The following is an 18793-nucleotide window of genomic DNA, read 5'->3' on the forward strand; positions in this document are numbered from 1 at the left end:
TTACATTTCTTGAGGTCTGGTCATGTTTTTATGCAAATAAGCTGTTGCAGTGAGCTGTTGTATATACAATAAGTATGTTGTGAAGCAAAGGAGCATAGTCTATTTTTAAAGTCGAAATTATCCTTGCCGATATTTTTATATTCTTATATCATATTTATGTTTTTCACATTAAGATAAAAGGTTATAATGACTTATAATGACAGTTTTGTTCAGTACATTGTGAATTTCTATTCAGATCCATTTTGTGAGTGAATCTGGTGTTCAAAAATTAGTTACCATTATTAAAAAAATGTGTATTATTCTTTTTTTAAATTCAGACTTCTTGTGATTTGATCAGGAATGGATTAAAAACATTTGATATTCAGTGTTCTTGCTGCTTTCTCAAGTTGTCGTGTAGTATTAATTTAACCATTCGGATCTAGGTTTAAAGGACAAGTTTGGTATTTTACACTTAAAGCCCTGTTTTCAGATTGTTTATGATGAAATAGAACGATTTTGGCTGAAATTTCGACATATGCGGCTGCCCTGAGAATTTTTGGGTGTTTGTGTTTCCTCACACCTCTACAATGGTGCACTGGAACAATCCTTTCCAAAATGCATTAAACTTTCGTCTACAAAGACGTGAAACTCACCGAGTGGTCAGGGGTGTTCACTGGTATGCTCACACAAAAATCGCTGCAAAAGATGCTATTTCACTATTTCATCATAAACAATCTGAAAACAGGGCTTTAAGTGTAAAATACCGAACTTGTCCTTTAAGTACTTTCAAAACAAAGAGAAACGTTTTGATCAAGTCGAAATGTCAGGAAAGAAGTGTCTGTTTGCACCATGCAGTGGCAAAAATAGCGACTTTAAAATATCTTTACAATCAGAGGAACTCTGTAACCTTGGATGGAGCCCGTATGAAATTTACCGAAAGCGCAAAAGGCCCCCAGCAGTGAAAGCACTACCTCCTACACAACGTAATATGCGCCTTCATGGAAGACGTGCCCACCTACAGGTGCTACTATGAAAATCAGCTGACCAGCCTGATCCACCGGTTGTGGATATCACCTTGTTTGGATGGGACAAGAAGATGGGTCTAAAGGAAGGAGAGGAACTGCTTATGCCCACACAGGATTCAAGTCCAGCTGCTCCTCCTGCTTTGTTAGATGTTGTCAACTGTGGTTTCAAAGCTGTGTTGAAACCTTGTACATCAGCAAAGTGCAGCTGTGTAGCTGCAGGTCTGGGCTGTACCAGAATTGTTCCTGCAAAGGCAATGATGGTATATACTGCAACATACTTACACAACACCAAGAACACAAAGAAAGAGATGAAGGGTCTGGAGAAGATGATGACAGAACAGAAGAGAATAGTGAAGATGATGAGGCTGCCTTTTTATTAATTGTGAGGCATAGCAGTTTGCCTGAAGGTGGTAGCCAGTGTGTGCTTTGTGTGGTGCGGAGGTAAGGCCCTCTTGGTTAGCCTTCCGTCTAGCGGGCTGACCCGGGTTGCCCAGACTCAGTTTTAACTCTTCCGTTTGGCGGAGTTTTAACTGGGTCCTCGTTTGATTTTGCGACTTGCGGACCAACCTGGAAAGCACATCTGCCATTCTGGCATGGCCCTAGTGACTTGCGGGGCCTGTCTTGTATGGCATGTGTATGTTGTATATTTACATGTTTGCCTTGGTGCAGAGGTGAAGCCCTCTTGGTTAGCCTTGCATTTGGCGAGCTGACCCGGGTTGCCCAGACTCAGTTTTAACTCTTGCGTCTGGCGAAGTTTTAGTTTACCCGATTACTATGTATCATACAGTTCCAGGATCCAAGTTATGTCAAATACCCGCATTGCTTTTTCATCCAGAAATGCATAACATTCAGCCTAACAAAGATTCATTGTTTATCCAAAAAGCTATTTTGAATCTTCAAAAGTGTCAAGAGGGGATTCAGCCTCACTATACCCTGTAAACAATGAATCAACATTTATAAGTGCACTCATGATTCTGAAATGTTAGATTATTTTATTTACCATAAAATCACCTAATTATGACTGAAAGTAATAAAAATTAGAATAAATAAATCAAAATTTGCAATAAAATTAGCTCTTTAAAATCTGAAAATGCCAGAAATGAAATCAGCATCATCCAAAACCTCCAAAACCACTCACACACCGCAGAAATCGGCCACCCAGTGCAAAATATGTGGTCAAAATGGACGATTAAGTTAATATTGCTAATTATGCAAACTATGCAAATCGCTCAACATACGCAAATCAGCATCCCGCAGCCTCTGCATGCTGGGGACCCACACTTCACATCTCTGCAACAAAACCCTGGTGCACTCAACACTTCCGGGTTCACCTAGTTGGCTACTAGACTAAAGGTCTGAAATTAGCATTACAGAAATCAAATTAAATGAATCATAACACTGTCTTTATTGTATAAATTAAATATATTATTAATTTTAGAGCTATTTGTCTCTTTGTCATGGGTTGTTTGATCAACATTAATGACACAGACTTAAGTAGGTTAATCTGACTGTAATCTATACATACACTTAAGACATAAACACATTTTTTATTAGAAAAAGAATACTGTGGAGATCATTTTGTTTATATGTGCCCTGTCAATAACAGCGAGATTTTATGTTTGCTTGTTTTTTTTTAACGCGTCTCTCTAGTATGTGCACTACTGAGGGCACTTAAACGCGCACGCACAAACAGAGAAGGAGGGTGAACCTCAAACAGCGCAACAGTCGCTCCACATAAAAACGTTACGTTGTGTTTCATTGCTTTATTCGCCAAATGTATGTTAATGGATTACAGTATGAGACACATTAGCGCGACTCTCTCTAAAGTTTACACATCAAGACATGCTTAATCTTTGCAGACGCGTGCAAACGGCTCGACCCTGAGGGAAACCTGCTTGAGCACGGAGAGGAGGTGTGTGTGACGACTGATCACCGTGTGTGAAACCGAAGCGCACAGATGGGAGGGACGCGGTTGACATTCATTTTCGGCTGGATTTTTTATTTTGGGCCGAAACCGATAATGCGGCAACCGAAATTTCGGTGCACCCCTAGCTAAAAGTGCTAGCGTCAGACCTGGAGACCAGCTGAATGGATACTAAAACTGTAAAAATCAAATTTTTAACTCTAGGGGAGCTGAAAAATTAGCATATTTTCAAAAAAGTGGAGTGTCCCTTTAAACCACTGATGGCACATTGACTTTTTTGGAATGACACGGGGGTGATTATGATTACATTTTAATTTTGGAGTGAACTATAACTCCCTTTAACTATCCCTATAAAACCAGTGTGGGAATTTAAAATGTCCCTGTAATCGTGCATCTGACATCACCCGGATCTGGGTTAACTAAATCGATCTGGACTTCAAACCTGGCCAAGGTTGGTGTTATCTGAATTTAGTCATGCATAAGTCACGGGGAACAAATGAGGACTTTGAGATGATCAAGTGATTATGCACCACCTGTCTGTGCCACAAATGATAAAAAGTGCTGACTTTGGTACTTTTCTCATTGGCTCAATCACTAACCCAAAGCTGTATTATCATGTCCAAGTACAACAAAGTCGGTTCTGTGAATCTGTCCTAAGAAAAGATGCTAACAGAGAAACTCAAAAGTCTGTGCTGGCCAACCCTCCTGATTAAACCACAGAGCCGGCTAGCTCCAGGGGCGTTGTTTGAATTTTCAGGACCATCATTAGGATTCAAAAGATGAGGAATCATGGGTCTCTTTTCAACCTGCATCAAAAAGACCTTCCACGGCCAGACCTGACAGCACACCTGAGAAAAAAGATGGCTTAAAGATGGACACAACAATGCTATCAGCTGAGCCTCTCCAGGTGCACAGACGTCAATAGAGTCTGGGTTTGTGAAATCAGGCCCCTGTAGCGCAGCTTTCTTTTGTTCTGCTGCTAGCTCTGAAGCATAGATCTCTTCCTCTGTCATGCTATAATGACTTATCCTGCTGAGGAAATGTGATGTGACCAGACAGGATCAGCAACGAGGGACACACAAGCTACAATTCCCATTGTGATATTATGAGACATCACATACAGGACATTCCACAATTCAGACAATAATGCATAAAGCCGTGTCTGACACCTCATTTAAAGATATTCACTGAAAAGTTGAAATCGCAAAATTTGCTACATTTTCAATTTTTAATTCAATAACCAGAGACGACACAACTAAAAAACTGATACTATGCCCACACATGTTTTTTTTTTTTTTAGTTTCCCATCACAAGCTCCTGCCCTCAGCTTTCAAACACTTCAAGCATTCTGTCACTCCAGGGTATTTTTGCCACTTTCACATCTGCAGCGCTTTCCAACAGATACCGGCAGGAAATCTGAAAATCCTCCCTTCTTTCATGCATGCATAATGAGCTGCTTCTTTCCCCTGCCAAACCAGAGCCCAAACATCCAAAAATAATGATGAAGGCTGAGCCTGCAAAAACTGTTGGTTGGAGGAGAGACACAAACCCTTAGGCTTTATTAATACTAAATCTTGTGAAGGACCGTGGAGTTCCACAGACATGAACCTGGAAAGTAGAAACGCCCCTGTGATTTTAAATATTGCCTTCGGGCACCTTAACATCGAAAATCCCAGAGGCTGAGATCTTTGCTCTAGACAGGATTCGATCAAGCCAAAAATGAAAAACACTGCAGGCATGGGTTGATTTGCATGATCTCAAAAACCATCGGGAATCTTCCCTGTATAGTGAGACGATGTGCACCTCTTGGCAAGGTCAACAGAACCCATGCACAACTAAGCAAGACTCACTGGAAATATTAAACTAATTCAGCCTCAGACGTTACTTTAAGGCATTTGCACAAGATTAATTCCCATTAGACAAAAAACTAATTGTGCATCCAAGAAAAGAAAAATGGAGATGAAAAATTACAGACACTTTTTCTAAAGAAAAGCATTGCTTGTCAAGTTAATGTTTTGACAAGAGCCTGAAATCCTCCCCTCCCCTGGAGCTCTCACTGTTCTGCTGTATATCGACAGTCACAGCGGGAAGCTCATCCAGTCATCGAAGCCGTTTCAATAGATCACGACAGGCTTAAAATACAGTTCCAGTTTGATTATTGATCGCCCAAACTCATCAAGCCAAACTAGAAATCAGAAAAAAAAACATTTTAAAGCAGGCTCTTGACTATAATACCAGATGTAAGAATTAATATAATGATTAAAAGTGTGTTCAATTATAGGAATGATCCAGCACAGCTAGACAGATGTGGTCTCTATGTGACAGGTGGCTGGTGAGAAAAATAGGGTTGAGTGTACGGATGCCAACCCATCTCATAAAATATTAATTAACGAAATTATGTGTCCCATATCCAATCAACACAAACTGTCCTGTATTTTATGTCCATATAATTTAAAGGTGCCGTAGAAAGTAAAACTGTATTTACCTAGGAACAGATGAATATTAAGAGTTCTCTACATGGTAATGAGTCTCAAACATGATTATTTCTTCCTTCTTATGTAAACCTTGTGAATGCAAAAGAATGCCGCTGGAAAACAGGCCAATCACAACATAACACCCACTCTGACATTACATTCAAGACCCCCAACATTAAATTACACATTACATTAAGTACAATGTTGTTACAATGCTAAAAACAACTAACCTGCTTCTACCAGACTATCGTACATTTCATTTGTACAGAATGCCTGGCCTCTCACCATTGAGAAACGTTTACTTCCTTGTAGGCGGGTCCTCTGTTAAAGTTCAACACTACAGGATCTGCCATAGGCAATCGCTAACGTGTGGTCGTGACGTATATCTTGCGCCGAAACCGGCCGGAAACAACAAGTCCGAATGATTAGACCAACAAAATTTAGCAAACATTGTTCTCGCTCCGGCTTTAACTTCTGTATATTCGGCAGTTTTGCAACAACGGACCGAATAGCTTTTCTCACGTCTTTCTCCACTGCCATTACTGAACTACAACTCAAACTGACGCACGACCTCAATGTCATCGTTTTTAGCCACTATAGAGACAGATTAATCTCTTTAATAATTCACGCAAAAACATGATTCACACATGCATAGACAATTTCACATGCATGCAATCTAATTCACATACACAAAAATATAAATATTCGCAAAAAAACGATGTACATACACAAAATAAAAATACATATTCATAAATTTCACAATTCACACACGAAAATGACGATTCGTACATTCACAGTCATGATAAACTCAAAATTTAAATTTTCGTACACAGTTCTACATTTGTGAATTGTTTTTTTCGTTTGTAAAACGTATTTTATGAATATGTATTTTTATTTTGTGTATGTACATCGTTTTTTTTGCGAATATATATATTTTTGTGTATGTGAATTAGATTTCATGCATGTGAAATTGTCTAAGCATGTGTGTGAATCATATTTTTTTTTGCGTGAATTATTAATGAGATTAATCTATCTCCATAGCCACTCCCTCTGTTCGCTGATTGGTCCTACAAAAATTTTATTTCTCGAAACACTAGAATAGACCGAAATCCCAGACGTAATACTGAAGGAAAATGAAATTGAGTGGAAGTGCGTAGGAGGATGCAGCCAGGCTAAAAAACAACAGGGTTTCCCGCAGAAAATGTGTTAGTTAAGGTGGCAGGGTTGGGCGGGTTGGCGTGGCAATCTAATGGCGGGGCATACGCGTCATGTTGAAAATGAAAATATTTTTTATTTAAAACACTCAAATAAAACTTAATTTTTAAGAAACTATGACAGAAAATGAACACATACTAGATTATTAATGAATTAAAATTTTTTAACAGATACCTCTAACGAAAATAGCTGTGTAATGAAGTGAAACTAAAGGGTTAATAAACACAAACTGAAGCAGATGTTGTAGAACGTCTGGCGAACGATGATAAGTAGCGCGAAAATTGTAAAAACTGATTATTTCCCACTATTGATTACATTATTTTAAAGGAGTGTAACTACTGTAGCATGTAAATAATGCACATAAATAATGTGCAAGAACGCTCAACAATTATATCTAATCAACAGGCACGTGCAACCTAGCTAGCAGGTTGCTCAAACAACAAAAATCACCAACTAACTTACTTTAAATTTGCAAGAACTATAGACTAATACAATACAAACAAGCTTAAATAAACCCAAAATATAATTCCACTTACAGTTCTCACAGACACACGTTTTATCAACTATCCTTCAGACAGTTGATGGACATTTTGGCTGTGTGGCGCTTCCATACAGTGATGAACCATGTCTTTTTCTCATTTGGCCGTGTGGCGCGCGTGCCCGCTTGCAGTGTGAAGTGCGTCCGCGCTATTCTCAGAGATGCACTTGCTGGCTTTTTGTGCAGCAAATTATTATTTTCTTTGATGACTTAGTTAAGGCGGTAGGTTGTGAACAAAGTTGTCACTGCTGACTGACTTAGTGCTATATGCTAGTAGTTAATGCTACACAAACTTACTACTCAGAAACGTACATTGACAATCTCGGAATAATTGATTGTTCCTCAAATTCTGTACCTTTACTTCAAAGTCAAAGTTTATTTATAAAGCACTTAAAAAAAAGAAGTTGTTAAAATAGCAAATGCATTTGCGGCCATTTTTTGCACACATGGGCATTCTGGTCTAAAAACGAGGTGTGTTCAGGCACTTTGAACTTACTCAAATGAGCTGCTCTGAGAAACAGCCAATCAGAGCAGAGCTCAACCTTATTATTCATGACCTTTTTAAATAAGCTAATAATAGACCATTTCATTCTAGGGACAAATCATAGGGTTGTAAAATGGACATGTAAAACCGTCTCTGGGTCATTTTTGCACTTAATAAAGCCACATACTTCCTATGTAGATATATATTAAACATATTTAACATATTATTTTAATGCATTCTTTGGCACCTTAAACACATAATAAGGACCCTATTTTTTGGGATTAACATGCTGAAATTAATCATGCACAGCAAAACCAGCAACATGCATACAAAATGTAAACTTTAAAAGTAAAACTTACAGTTGAAAAAAAAAATAAAGGCAAATCTAAGTCAAAACAACAGTGGCAACTGCAACTTACAGCAGAGTGTTTAAAATCCACCTTGTATCATTTGAGACCAGAACAAAACAACACTTCACCAATGCGTCTAAATGCAATTTATGAAAGGTTAAAAAATGTAAACACACACTGCTACTTACGTCACTCTCCCGGTCAACGTAGTTTCCACGTGCTTTTGAAATTCTGGATATTTTGAGGCTAGATAGACAAAGTCTGGAGGTTTATCCTTATAACGGTTTCGGGGATGCATGGATTTATTCAGCGCCATCCTTTCAACTACACTGCAAATGGAAATTACAGACGCCATTAAAAACTATCAAAAGATTTGTATTGTTTATTATACGGTGTACAATTATTTATTTGGGTCTTATTATCTACGTGCATACATTAAACGGAAAAAAAACCGCGGTCTATTCATAGATTAATCATATTACACCTATATATCAAGTGTATATAACGTTAGTTGAAATATATATCGACTCTTTTTAGTTGTTTACGTCTGACTGTCCTGAGATGTGCTAAGACAGTATCCAAACAAATTGACCATATAACACACGGCAAACATGCAAACCTAGCGATTACAGGACGTGACACTTTACCGTTTTAATAGATCGTTAAATTAAACGAATGACGATGAGTAAAAACTTTACTAGTATCTCAGTGTTCAGCAGACTCTGCTGTCAGACACATATCACGTTGTCCCAACGTTCAATTGTTGCTTCCGCTTTAGTCACAAAACGTGCGCCGGCGCACAAATATGACGTCAGATGTCTGCTTGTTTACTGTATTTTCTATCTACAATATCCTCTCAAATGATCAATTCAGGACTGGATGATACAAAAAAAGAGGTGGTTAATGATAATTTTGTTTTTGCATTACATCATATTTTATTTGGAGTACCTAAAGAATGTTGTGTTCATTCTTTTTGCTTAATAACATTGTAATATTAGCAAAATATTTCATTCATAAATGTAGATTCTTTACCCCCCACCCACTACTTATTATATTCAAAAATGACTTAAAATGCTTTTCCAAAGCCCTTAATAAGATGAGAGGTCAGAGTGCTTGAAGCTGCTTTATTTACTGACATAATTTAATTTATTGAGATACTGCCCCTAATATTTATCTTTTATTAGTTTTTTTTCTTTTACTCACTATTTAAGTTCATGTAAATTATAATTTCAGATTTCTATCTATTTTTTTGCTTTATTTTTTCAAAACAATTTCTTAGTTATAGTGTGTGTACTGTGTTGAGCATGTAATACTTATCTACACTGTAAATGTATATTTGCCTTTGTTGTTTATATACTTTTGTATTCGATAAAAAAATCCTCTCAAATGAACTCTTTGTAACCACATCTACTTTAATATTTTATTGAAATGTAATGTATTTATTTTATTCATATATATATATATTCATATTCATATTCATATATATATATATATTCATATATATATATATATATATATATATATATATATATATATATATATATATATAATATACATATATATACATATACATATATACACACATATATATACATATACATCATATATATATATATATACATCATATATACATTATATATATATATATATATATATATATATACATTATATATATATATATATATATATATATATATATATATATATATATATATATACACATACATTTAATTTCCTTATAATCTCATAATTGAATTATGGCTGTTGACAATACAATAGGTTTGCCTTCGACAAATGCAATTTTATATCTGTTCAAAGCCTATTTTGTATGTACATTTGTTAACTTTCAATAAAAAAAATACATTTAAATCTCCAATAAAGATATCATATGAAAGTGTGCAATTTTACCTATTTATGTACTTTATGAAGGAGTCGGTGAACAAAGTTTACAAATCCTACTTCTTTATCAGTCTGTATCAGAAAAATGCTTTTCAGTGTCATGTAATGGATATTTGTTATTCACATCTTTAGATTTCAAGTGTTAACTTTGGTTTTTTTTTTTCATTGTAAAAATGACATTTTTATTTGTCTCAATTGCCCAATATCAACTTCCCCAGCTGCAACTTATTTAAAACTTTATGAGAGTATCATCTTTAGATGTTTTTTAAACTCGAGTTTGCTGCAAGTACATTCAGGCACTTAAAATAGTTTTACAGCGTACTTTATGTACTTAAATCCTAAATAGAATCGTTCACAGGCAAGCTTTTCGAAAAGATTACACTTCTATACATACCATCCTCATATTTTAAGAACATTATATCAGAATAAAATGTAATTATTAGGATTTTGCTAAAGCTTGACAATCTTAGGGTGTGTGCAAAGAAAAGTGAATAGACAAGTACATTAATACAATAATTTAAATAACATGGTTCTAATTATAAGCCATTCAACTGAAAAATAACCTAACTATTGATGATGATCCTTGCGGAGTATGTGTTAAAAACAAACATGTTATCTTATTGATTCCATTAATATAGCATAACTAGTACCAACAGACACAACATTCATTATTTTTCTTTAATTATGTTGCAAACAATAATAACATCCAGATATATTGTTAACAATTGGCTGTGTGAACAGTGATACCATAAAAAGCAAAGAGTCCCATTTAAGCTGTGAAGTCTGTAGCCTCCAATCTATTCAGAAGTCATTAGCTCATGATAGATCTGTGGCTGGAGGACGGACCTACAGACAGATTCTCAAGTCTGTCTGTATATTAACCCATCCACCATGCACAGCAGCGGGATTGCTTGGGACCTGCGAATGGCAAACTTTCTCTTTGCTTTACACGTCAGGACGTCTCATGCACAGTTCGGTCAAACCAAGAAAGACTGATCTGTTTTACAAAGGCGAGTCCAGTTTTAAGATAGTCCTTAGTATCAGACTTTAGCCCTGGAAGTCTTGAAGAATGCCAATTATAAGAGAGTAGTGCTTTTCAGGAATTTCTTCAAATATGGAATCTGTGGAAACGTGCATGTGACTGAAATACAAATGATTAAGTAATAATATTTCATGTCACCCACTTTTTTACAGCATATAGCTACTGATTATAGCAACTACCCACTTTGGTGTATTCCGAATCCCCTTTGCTTCATACCACAGCAAAGCCTCAGTCCATTAAGTGACCGAGGGACCAATATTAATCTTTTCCAAATTATGAAAGTACAACAGGTTTCGCCTGTTACGGGCACTTTTCTACCTTGCATTGCTCAGTCTGCCACAATCCCATAGCATATTGAATAAACAAAGTGATTATCTTCCTTCATATAAGCACACAGATCAGCCTTTACAACCACATACTGAGCTATACACAGTTTGCATGCCAGCTGACCTATCTGGTAGGGTGTCGATCTTCATTAAACTATTAATGATCAAGGCAAGTATGTTAATTCCCTTTAGAGAACATTAGAGAATTTTTGTCCGGTTTTCGAACGTAATAAACCGTGCCCCACCAGACAGCTCATTCTTCAGTACTGTTACATGATGCAGCAGTGCTATGTCAACAGGTACAGATCTCAGACTAGACACTATCAGATTTTCAGCAGCAACAGGTACATCCAGTACACACATAACAGGAAATCGCTTGATAATAGCATGGTTAAGCAGTGAAATTCTTTATTATATAATTGCATTGGAATGAAAGGCGAATTTAAATGATATCTGTTTTTATGCATTTTTTTAAACAAGTCTTACATTGCTTAAACCTTCAGGATTTGACCGAAGATCTAATAATAGCAGGGATGTGCAAGTTTATTGAATTCCTTTTTTCCTACCACACTGTCAAAAGCAAGTTTATTTTTCCTTAAAAGATACGGAATGACTCGTCTCCATGTTTAGGTCTTATCAAATCATTTCCCATTGTGTATTTATTTGCACATTTATTAACAGATCGCAAGATAAATAGAGAATACATCGCTCAATAATGGCTTGAGCACCCTTGTGGTGTTTCGGATATTCAAAGGACCTGCCTCCGGCACTTAGCTCTTTAGGAACCTGACATAAACTAAGAACTTCTGCTATGATTCAAAGTTTTAAGATCCTTTTACAATACAGTTCATCTATAGAGAGAAACCAGACTGGGATTAGTCGTTAGCTCTATATTCACTTATAGGTATATACGATTGAGCTTCCCACAGTAGCGAGTGTACTTTTTATTTCATTTTAAACCCAAAAGTCGCCATGGTTATTTTGCATCCACTCTTTTAAGACTGATTTTTGCACATCCCCTAAAAAGAGAAACTTTGAGCCCTTGTCATGCTTTGTATCTTAGGTCCAACTGAGGGTTTGTGATTTTAGTCTCAAATGTATTTCTGAACTTGACTCATAGCACAATTGCCGTAAGGGCGACATGAATTAAACGTCCATCTAACATGATATAATCAAATACAAATCAACTCAAAAAAGTATCAGGACATCTCTCCACCCGGGAAAAAAACAACCTTGCTCATTTGCGCTGTACTTGTACCAACAAATGTCAAATCAAGTGCTAAGTAGAGGCAATATTAACGGTGCTTTATAGTTTGAAGTGCTCCTGAGTGACAACCATTAAGGTCAAAATCTTACTAAAGCTATGCTCACCTCTGATTTTGGGCAAAAAAGAAAACTTTTGCTGCCCACTACGCAGAATGGCTTTTTTTGGATGCAAATTCACTCCAATCATTAAGCATAATTCTCTCTTACAGTGTAAAGTCGTGTCTCTGGGATTGTACTTCTCAGTAGGACGTGCCATGACAAGCGTACAAAGATTTATTCCCAACGGTTTCTAGACAAAACATTTGAAACGTTCTTTAGATGCAACCATTAAATGTTATCTAAATCCACAATAAGAGAATGGCAAGTACACTCCAGAAGTGATGTAACGAAGCTACAGGATATTTCTGATGACGCCCCATAGACAAAGCAACTTCCACTTCTATATTATGTTTTTTCTCTGCCCTTAAAAGGTCTCCAAGCTAGGCACAAACAGACTAAGACAGTGGAAGGAAAATATATATATATATAACTAAATAAAAAAATAGACAAAAATAAATCAAGACAAATAATAAATGACACTGTCATTAAATTATCAGTTTAGTGCCCTACATTAACCCAGTCAGCTTCTGCCTTCGATAGGCCAGGCTGAGTGAAAGATCAGCCCATGTTAAACCTATGGTACTTCTAGACAACATTATGCAAATTTACAGTATACAGTTTTGGATTCACCATGCAAGAATACTTTTTCATTTAATAGCTCAATCTACATCCAGAATAATTTACATAAAAGGACACGTTATTGAACCAGAGCTCAGTGGGTGATAACCGTGGTGTCTGAGTGCATCCAGAAGAGCAAGAGGAAGCTGAGGGGGTGGAATGGATTGGAGGTGGAGGGGAGCGTGGAGGTGTTGTGAATGGTCCTGCAGGTTCGATCAGCGACACTCCCACACTTTTACTGTTTGATCTACGCTTCCAGTGACAACATATGGAGCAGTCTTGTGGAAATCTGTGGAAAGATGAGACATTATTATAATAAACTTATAGGGAAACAACCTCATTTGCACTCTATGACGACATTAATTTTACATGGACACAATGAGCTCATTAGAAATATAATATGGTAACAACTGTATATTAAATATAATTTGTGTTTTGAAAAAAAATTAAAAGGTTAAAAATACAATGCATTTAAAGGATTAGTCCATTTTCTTTAAAAAAATCCAGATAATTTACACATCACCATGTCATCCTAAATGTTGATGTCTTTCTTTGTTCAGTCGAGAAGAAATTATGTTTTTTGAGGAAAACATTCCAGTATTTTTCTCATTTTAATGGACTTTAATGGACCCTAACACGTAACAGTTTTAATGCAGTTTAAAATTGCAGTTTCAAAAGACTCTAAACGATCTCAAACGAGGCATAAGGGTCTTATCTAGCGAAATGAGTGTAATTTTTGGCAAGAAAAATAAAAAATATGCACTTTTAAACCACAACTTCTCTTCTTCCTCTGGTCCTGTGACGCACCAGCGCGACCTCACACAATACGTCATCACGTCAAGAGGTCAAAGATGACGTATGCGAAACTACGCCCCAGTGTTTACAAGTGTTGAGAAAGAGGACCGTTCCGAAGTTGTTGTATGTCGAATGATACTAATTATTGTCTTTCATATATGTAACACATGACCTTTCAAAGTCATTACAGAGGAAGGTTTAAAAGTGCATATTTTTTATTTTTCTTGCCAAAAATGACAATTGTTTCACTAGATAAGACCCTTATGCCTCATTTGAGATCATTTAGAGTCCTTAAAAACTGCAATTTTAAACTGCATTAAAACTGTTAAGTGTTGGGTTCCATTAAAGTCCATTAAAATGAGAAAAATCCTGGAATGTTTTCCTCAAAAAAAACAACAAAAAAAAACACATAATTTCTTCTCGATTGAACAAAGAAAGACATCAACATTTTGGATGACATGGTGGTGAGTAAATCTGGATTTTTTTTAAGAAAATTGACTAATCCTTTAACCTTTAATCCTTCAGGAGCTTCAAAGAAACACCCAAGAAACAAAGACCAGCTGTCTATTCACACCAACCATCACTTCAATCAATAGTGTGGAAAAACCGCATTTAAAAGAAAGAAAGTCTGCATCTGGGGAGCTGGCCGAATAACACAAAGTATCTCTAGAGGCCTTCAGTGCCTTGATCTACAGAAAAGATGTGGACTCAAGCAGGTAAAACACTTGAGGGTTTGCACTTCCTCCCAAAAATATGCTGCCTGCACCTGTCAGGTAGTCCCTATTGTGTTTGTGATAAAAGAAATCCCTTTTTGGAGGAATGAGAATATAACACTTGCATTAGACATCTTCGCTCACCCCAGGTGATCAAAACAACCACCAAGCATTTCAGACAACATCAGGAACCAAGTAACGCAATCTAGTGTGAAAACAAATCTAGCAAATATAAGGCCGCTTACCCAGAGAGGTAACAAAATGTTCATGGGCACTCAAGGTCTTCATGCACCGCTTGTTTTTGTAGTCCCAGATCCTTAAAGTTTTGTCATCAGCGCAGCTCACAATGAACTTCCCTCCAGGGTGCACAAGTACTCCGCGCACCCAGTTATCGTGGCCAACCTAAGAGACACATCAAACCAAGAAACGCTTTAGACAAAAACGGCATCATAGATGCAGACAAGCAGTCATATTCTACATCATTTTACTGAACCTACTCACCAGGGTCATAAGACACATGCCAGTGCTCACGTCCCACATCTTAATGGTCTTGTCTCGAGAACCAGACAGCAGGAAAGGTCCAGGTTTCCCACTTTTCTTGGTCTGGCAAGAATGAACAGATACGAAGCATTTTAACACGTCTCACACACAGCCTGTCAATATTTATGAGAAATGTAGCGTGGGCAAGTCTCTCACACACAATAGGGTTATGAGAATGACTCTATTAAGACTAATGCACCATAAACAACATCAATAGAGTCTCTACTGGATGTGCATATATTAAAGACACCCAATAATAATACCATTTTGATAAATGACCATGCATACTGCACATAAACAAAATCTCTATTAAATATTTTCAGCATAATCAATCAAAAGAATACTATTAAAATATGATCAATATGAATGTAAAAAAAAGAGCAGAGGTGTTTGGGGTTATAATGCATTTAAAAAGTTATGCAAAGATTGCTTGATATCAGTTTTTTTCTATTATGAAATAGGAGTATAAAACAAGAAGGCTAAATGAAAAACAAAATTACTCATGTGGAGAGGCTGGCATGCTCAGACAAGTACGTTCAAGCACAGAGCTATTGTAAATGACATACAAGGTTTGTAATTAACATTAATGATATCAAGAGATTCGGTTTTAAATTCTAGCTGAACTGGTTTAACAAATAACTAACCAAATTTTTAGTAGGGGAAGTTCCCTTTACACAACAATAGTAATTACTGTCAGGGTTTAAAGGCATCCTACATGCTGTGAGGGGTAATACATTATCAGATAAACATGAAATTGGACACGGTTGATCATAAGACTGGCAAATATTAAAATGGTACAGTCTTTACCTTAGGCCACACCAAGTGCTAATCCCTCCAATGTCATTTCATGGTCGAGAACTATTTTACATTACAATTTTAGAAAAGGGTACATCATATGTTTACAGAGCACTGCCAAAAACAGACTATTATAAAATAGTTAATACTACATCTTTTGTTCAAAAAATATCCATAAAACCAGATTTTTACATAAAATTGAACTGAATTACTCAATGCTGCCAAAAATAGTAATATCGAGATTTGCCTCATAACAAAAACAAAATGAAGAAAGCACCAGGTCTTTGGTGCCATTAAAATCTGATTGATCAGCTGAACGGTTGCCATTAGCAAGGTTAAAGTCTAGCAAAAACATTCTAAGGCTAATTACAGGATAACATCTTTTCTATAATTATACCTATAATTGCCTTACAAATGAAATGTTCTCACCTCAGAGCCGGTGGCCTCCAAGATAGTGGGATGGGCGCTTTCAGGAGCCCAGGCAATGCACTCCACCACATGCTCATGCTCCCTTAGCTCTGCCTTGCATTCTTTTGTTGCAACCACCCAAACACGCACCGTCTGGTCATTAGAACTACTTGCGATCAGAGTCCCGTCTTGGTTGGGCCGCACCATACGCACCCACTCTCTGTGGCCGGTGAATGTCTTCACACAGTACCTGTTTGCAGTGTCGACAAGAACAGATTTAAAATCTAGCATTTAGCTGAGAAATTTCATTCAACGAAAGATAAATAAAATCAAATTCATCACAAATGTGTTTGCAGATTTTTTTTACTATTGCTACATGTAAAAAAAATTCTAGGAACAAAGGCTTTGAGTGCTTTTAATACAAAGTAATTTAACAGCCCAGATGCACTAATAACACTCCAGCCAAATTTCAAAATTACCCCATGATTCACTCACATTCAAGCCATCCGATATACACATGTCCATCATCTCTCAGACGAACACATTTGGAGTTATTTTAGAAAAAGCTTCACAACGGTAGAAAACAGGGATCAGGGAACAACTTCTGACTTTAAACCCCCCAAAAAGTGCATTAACCCTCCACACAGCTCCAAAGGGTTAATAATTAGGGATGGGCCGATACCACCTTTTCATGTCTGATACCGATGTCGATACCACAACCTTGAGTATCTGTCAATACTGATCCAATACCATCTCTATCGCCCTTTTAATCAATTAAGCTGCAAACAACACATTTGTTAGCCGTACAAAAAGCTTAAACAGAGCTACAGAACTCAAACATTTTACTGTGCAACAAATGACTTTGCAAGACTCAATGAAACATTGTGCAATGCTGCTGCTTCATTTTTATTTAAATGTTTCAAACAGACTAGTCACAACATTTTTAGTTAGTCAGCACAAAAATTCAAAATGAAATTTAAGGTGCAACTTTGGACAATTTAAAGGGCAACTTTGTGCAAATTCATGTTGCTCAGCGCTTTACCCCAAGTTGCCATGACAAGGTCCGTGTTGGTATTGGATCGGATTGTACTCCCTGGCCATTTTCGCCAATTTCGGGCTAATATCGATACGGAATATCGTATCGGGCCACCCCTATTAATAATGATCTTATGCGGGTAATAGATTCTTTAAAGGTGCAGTGTGTAAATTTTAGCAGCATCTAGTGGTGAGGTTGCGAATTGCAACCAACGGCTCAGTCCACTGCTCACCCCTCGCTTTTAAAACACATAGAGAAGCTACTGTAGCCGCCACCAGAACAACATGTCATCGTCGGAGACAACTTAGTAAAAAAGTTTGTCCGTTAAGGGCTTCTGTAGAAACATGGCTGCACAAAATGGCGACTTCCATGTAAGGGGACCCTCTCTGTATGTAGATAAAACGACTCATTCTAAGGTAATAAACACATAACGGTTCATTATAAAAAGGTCTTTATACACCACTGATAATAAAGATTTGTATATTATTTTGCATTTCTGTCAAGAGATCCTTCTAAAAATTACACACTGAACTTTTAAGAAAAAGATTCATATTTCAAACTTTATAAAATATAATAACTAGCTTCCAGTAACGCTATTATTATACCAGAGCCCGCTTGGGTCGGACTTCAGGTTTTAGGGCCTAATTGGACCCGTGAAGACCTCTACAGCAACTCTCCTGAATTGCGTGAGTCCAAGTTGGTGCTGCTACCATTAGTTAGTAATTATAGTATATAAACCTTTATTAACCCCTTGGAGTCGTGTGGATTACTTCTCTGAAGGATAGACGCACATTTTTGGAGTCTAAAGCCGTTCCCCTGATTCCAGTTTTTTATCGTTGTAAAGCGTGGAAGGGCACGAACATTTACCAAAATAACTCCACATGTATGTCTGAAAGATGATGGACAGATGTGTATCTGATTGCTTGAGGGTAAAAACATCATGGGGTAATTTTGATATTTGGATAAAGCATCCCTTTAATTCCAGTTTTTAGATTACTGCTTAAAACTGTCCCTGATACTTTTTAATTTAGGAAACAAATGTGCTTTACTATTAGCTTGCCAATATGTCCATCTTAAGAAATATTAAACTAAAAGAAAGTCAAGCCTGCATACAGAATTTGCTAAAGGACTTACCCAGTGGCCACCTCCCACATTTTAATGGTTTTATCTCTTGAGGCAGAAACTATATGATCACCATTGGGCATAATAGCTACAGATGAAACATTATGGTCATGTCCTAAAAAAATAAGAAACAATTTTAAAAAAG

The 18793-nt window shown here is 36.7% G+C and overlaps 2 protein-coding genes across 3 annotated transcripts in view; both read right to left on the bottom strand.

The window, feature by feature from the left end:
- The window catches only part of mettl16 (methyltransferase 16, N6-methyladenosine), a 33125-nt gene extending 24309 nt beyond the window's left edge, over nucleotides 1-8816 (bottom strand). Inside the window, exons 1-2 of one of the 2 annotated variants that reach the window (XM_073863234.1) lie at nucleotides 8688-8816; nucleotides 8178-8318 (exon numbers count right to left, since the gene is read on the bottom strand). In XM_073863234.1, coding sequence (XP_073719335.1) covers nucleotides 8178-8305 — 128 coding nt within the window. In that variant the 5' untranslated portion in view covers nucleotides 8306-8318; nucleotides 8688-8816. Of the gene's footprint in view, nucleotides 1-8177; nucleotides 8319-8636 lie in introns of both variants that reach the window. The other variant, XM_055196599.2, reaches the window with a different exon arrangement.
- Nucleotides 8817-10552: 1736 nt separating this feature from the next.
- The window catches only part of pafah1b1a (platelet-activating factor acetylhydrolase 1b, regulatory subunit 1a), a 34631-nt gene continuing 26390 nt past the window's right edge, over nucleotides 10553-18793 (bottom strand). The window contains exons 7-11 of the mRNA XM_055196600.2: nucleotides 18661-18763; nucleotides 16512-16740; nucleotides 15249-15350; nucleotides 14993-15149; nucleotides 10553-13528 (exon numbers count right to left, since the gene is read on the bottom strand). Of these exons, the coding sequence (XP_055052575.1) occupies nucleotides 13455-13528; nucleotides 14993-15149; nucleotides 15249-15350; nucleotides 16512-16740; nucleotides 18661-18763 (665 nt within the window). The 3' untranslated portion in view covers nucleotides 10553-13454. The remainder of the gene's footprint in view (nucleotides 13529-14992; nucleotides 15150-15248; nucleotides 15351-16511; nucleotides 16741-18660; nucleotides 18764-18793) is intronic.

Source organism: Misgurnus anguillicaudatus, chromosome 24 (genome assembly GCF_027580225.2).
Source record: "Misgurnus anguillicaudatus chromosome 24, ASM2758022v2, whole genome shotgun sequence".
Taxonomy (NCBI): domain Eukaryota; kingdom Metazoa; phylum Chordata; class Actinopteri; order Cypriniformes; family Cobitidae; genus Misgurnus; species Misgurnus anguillicaudatus.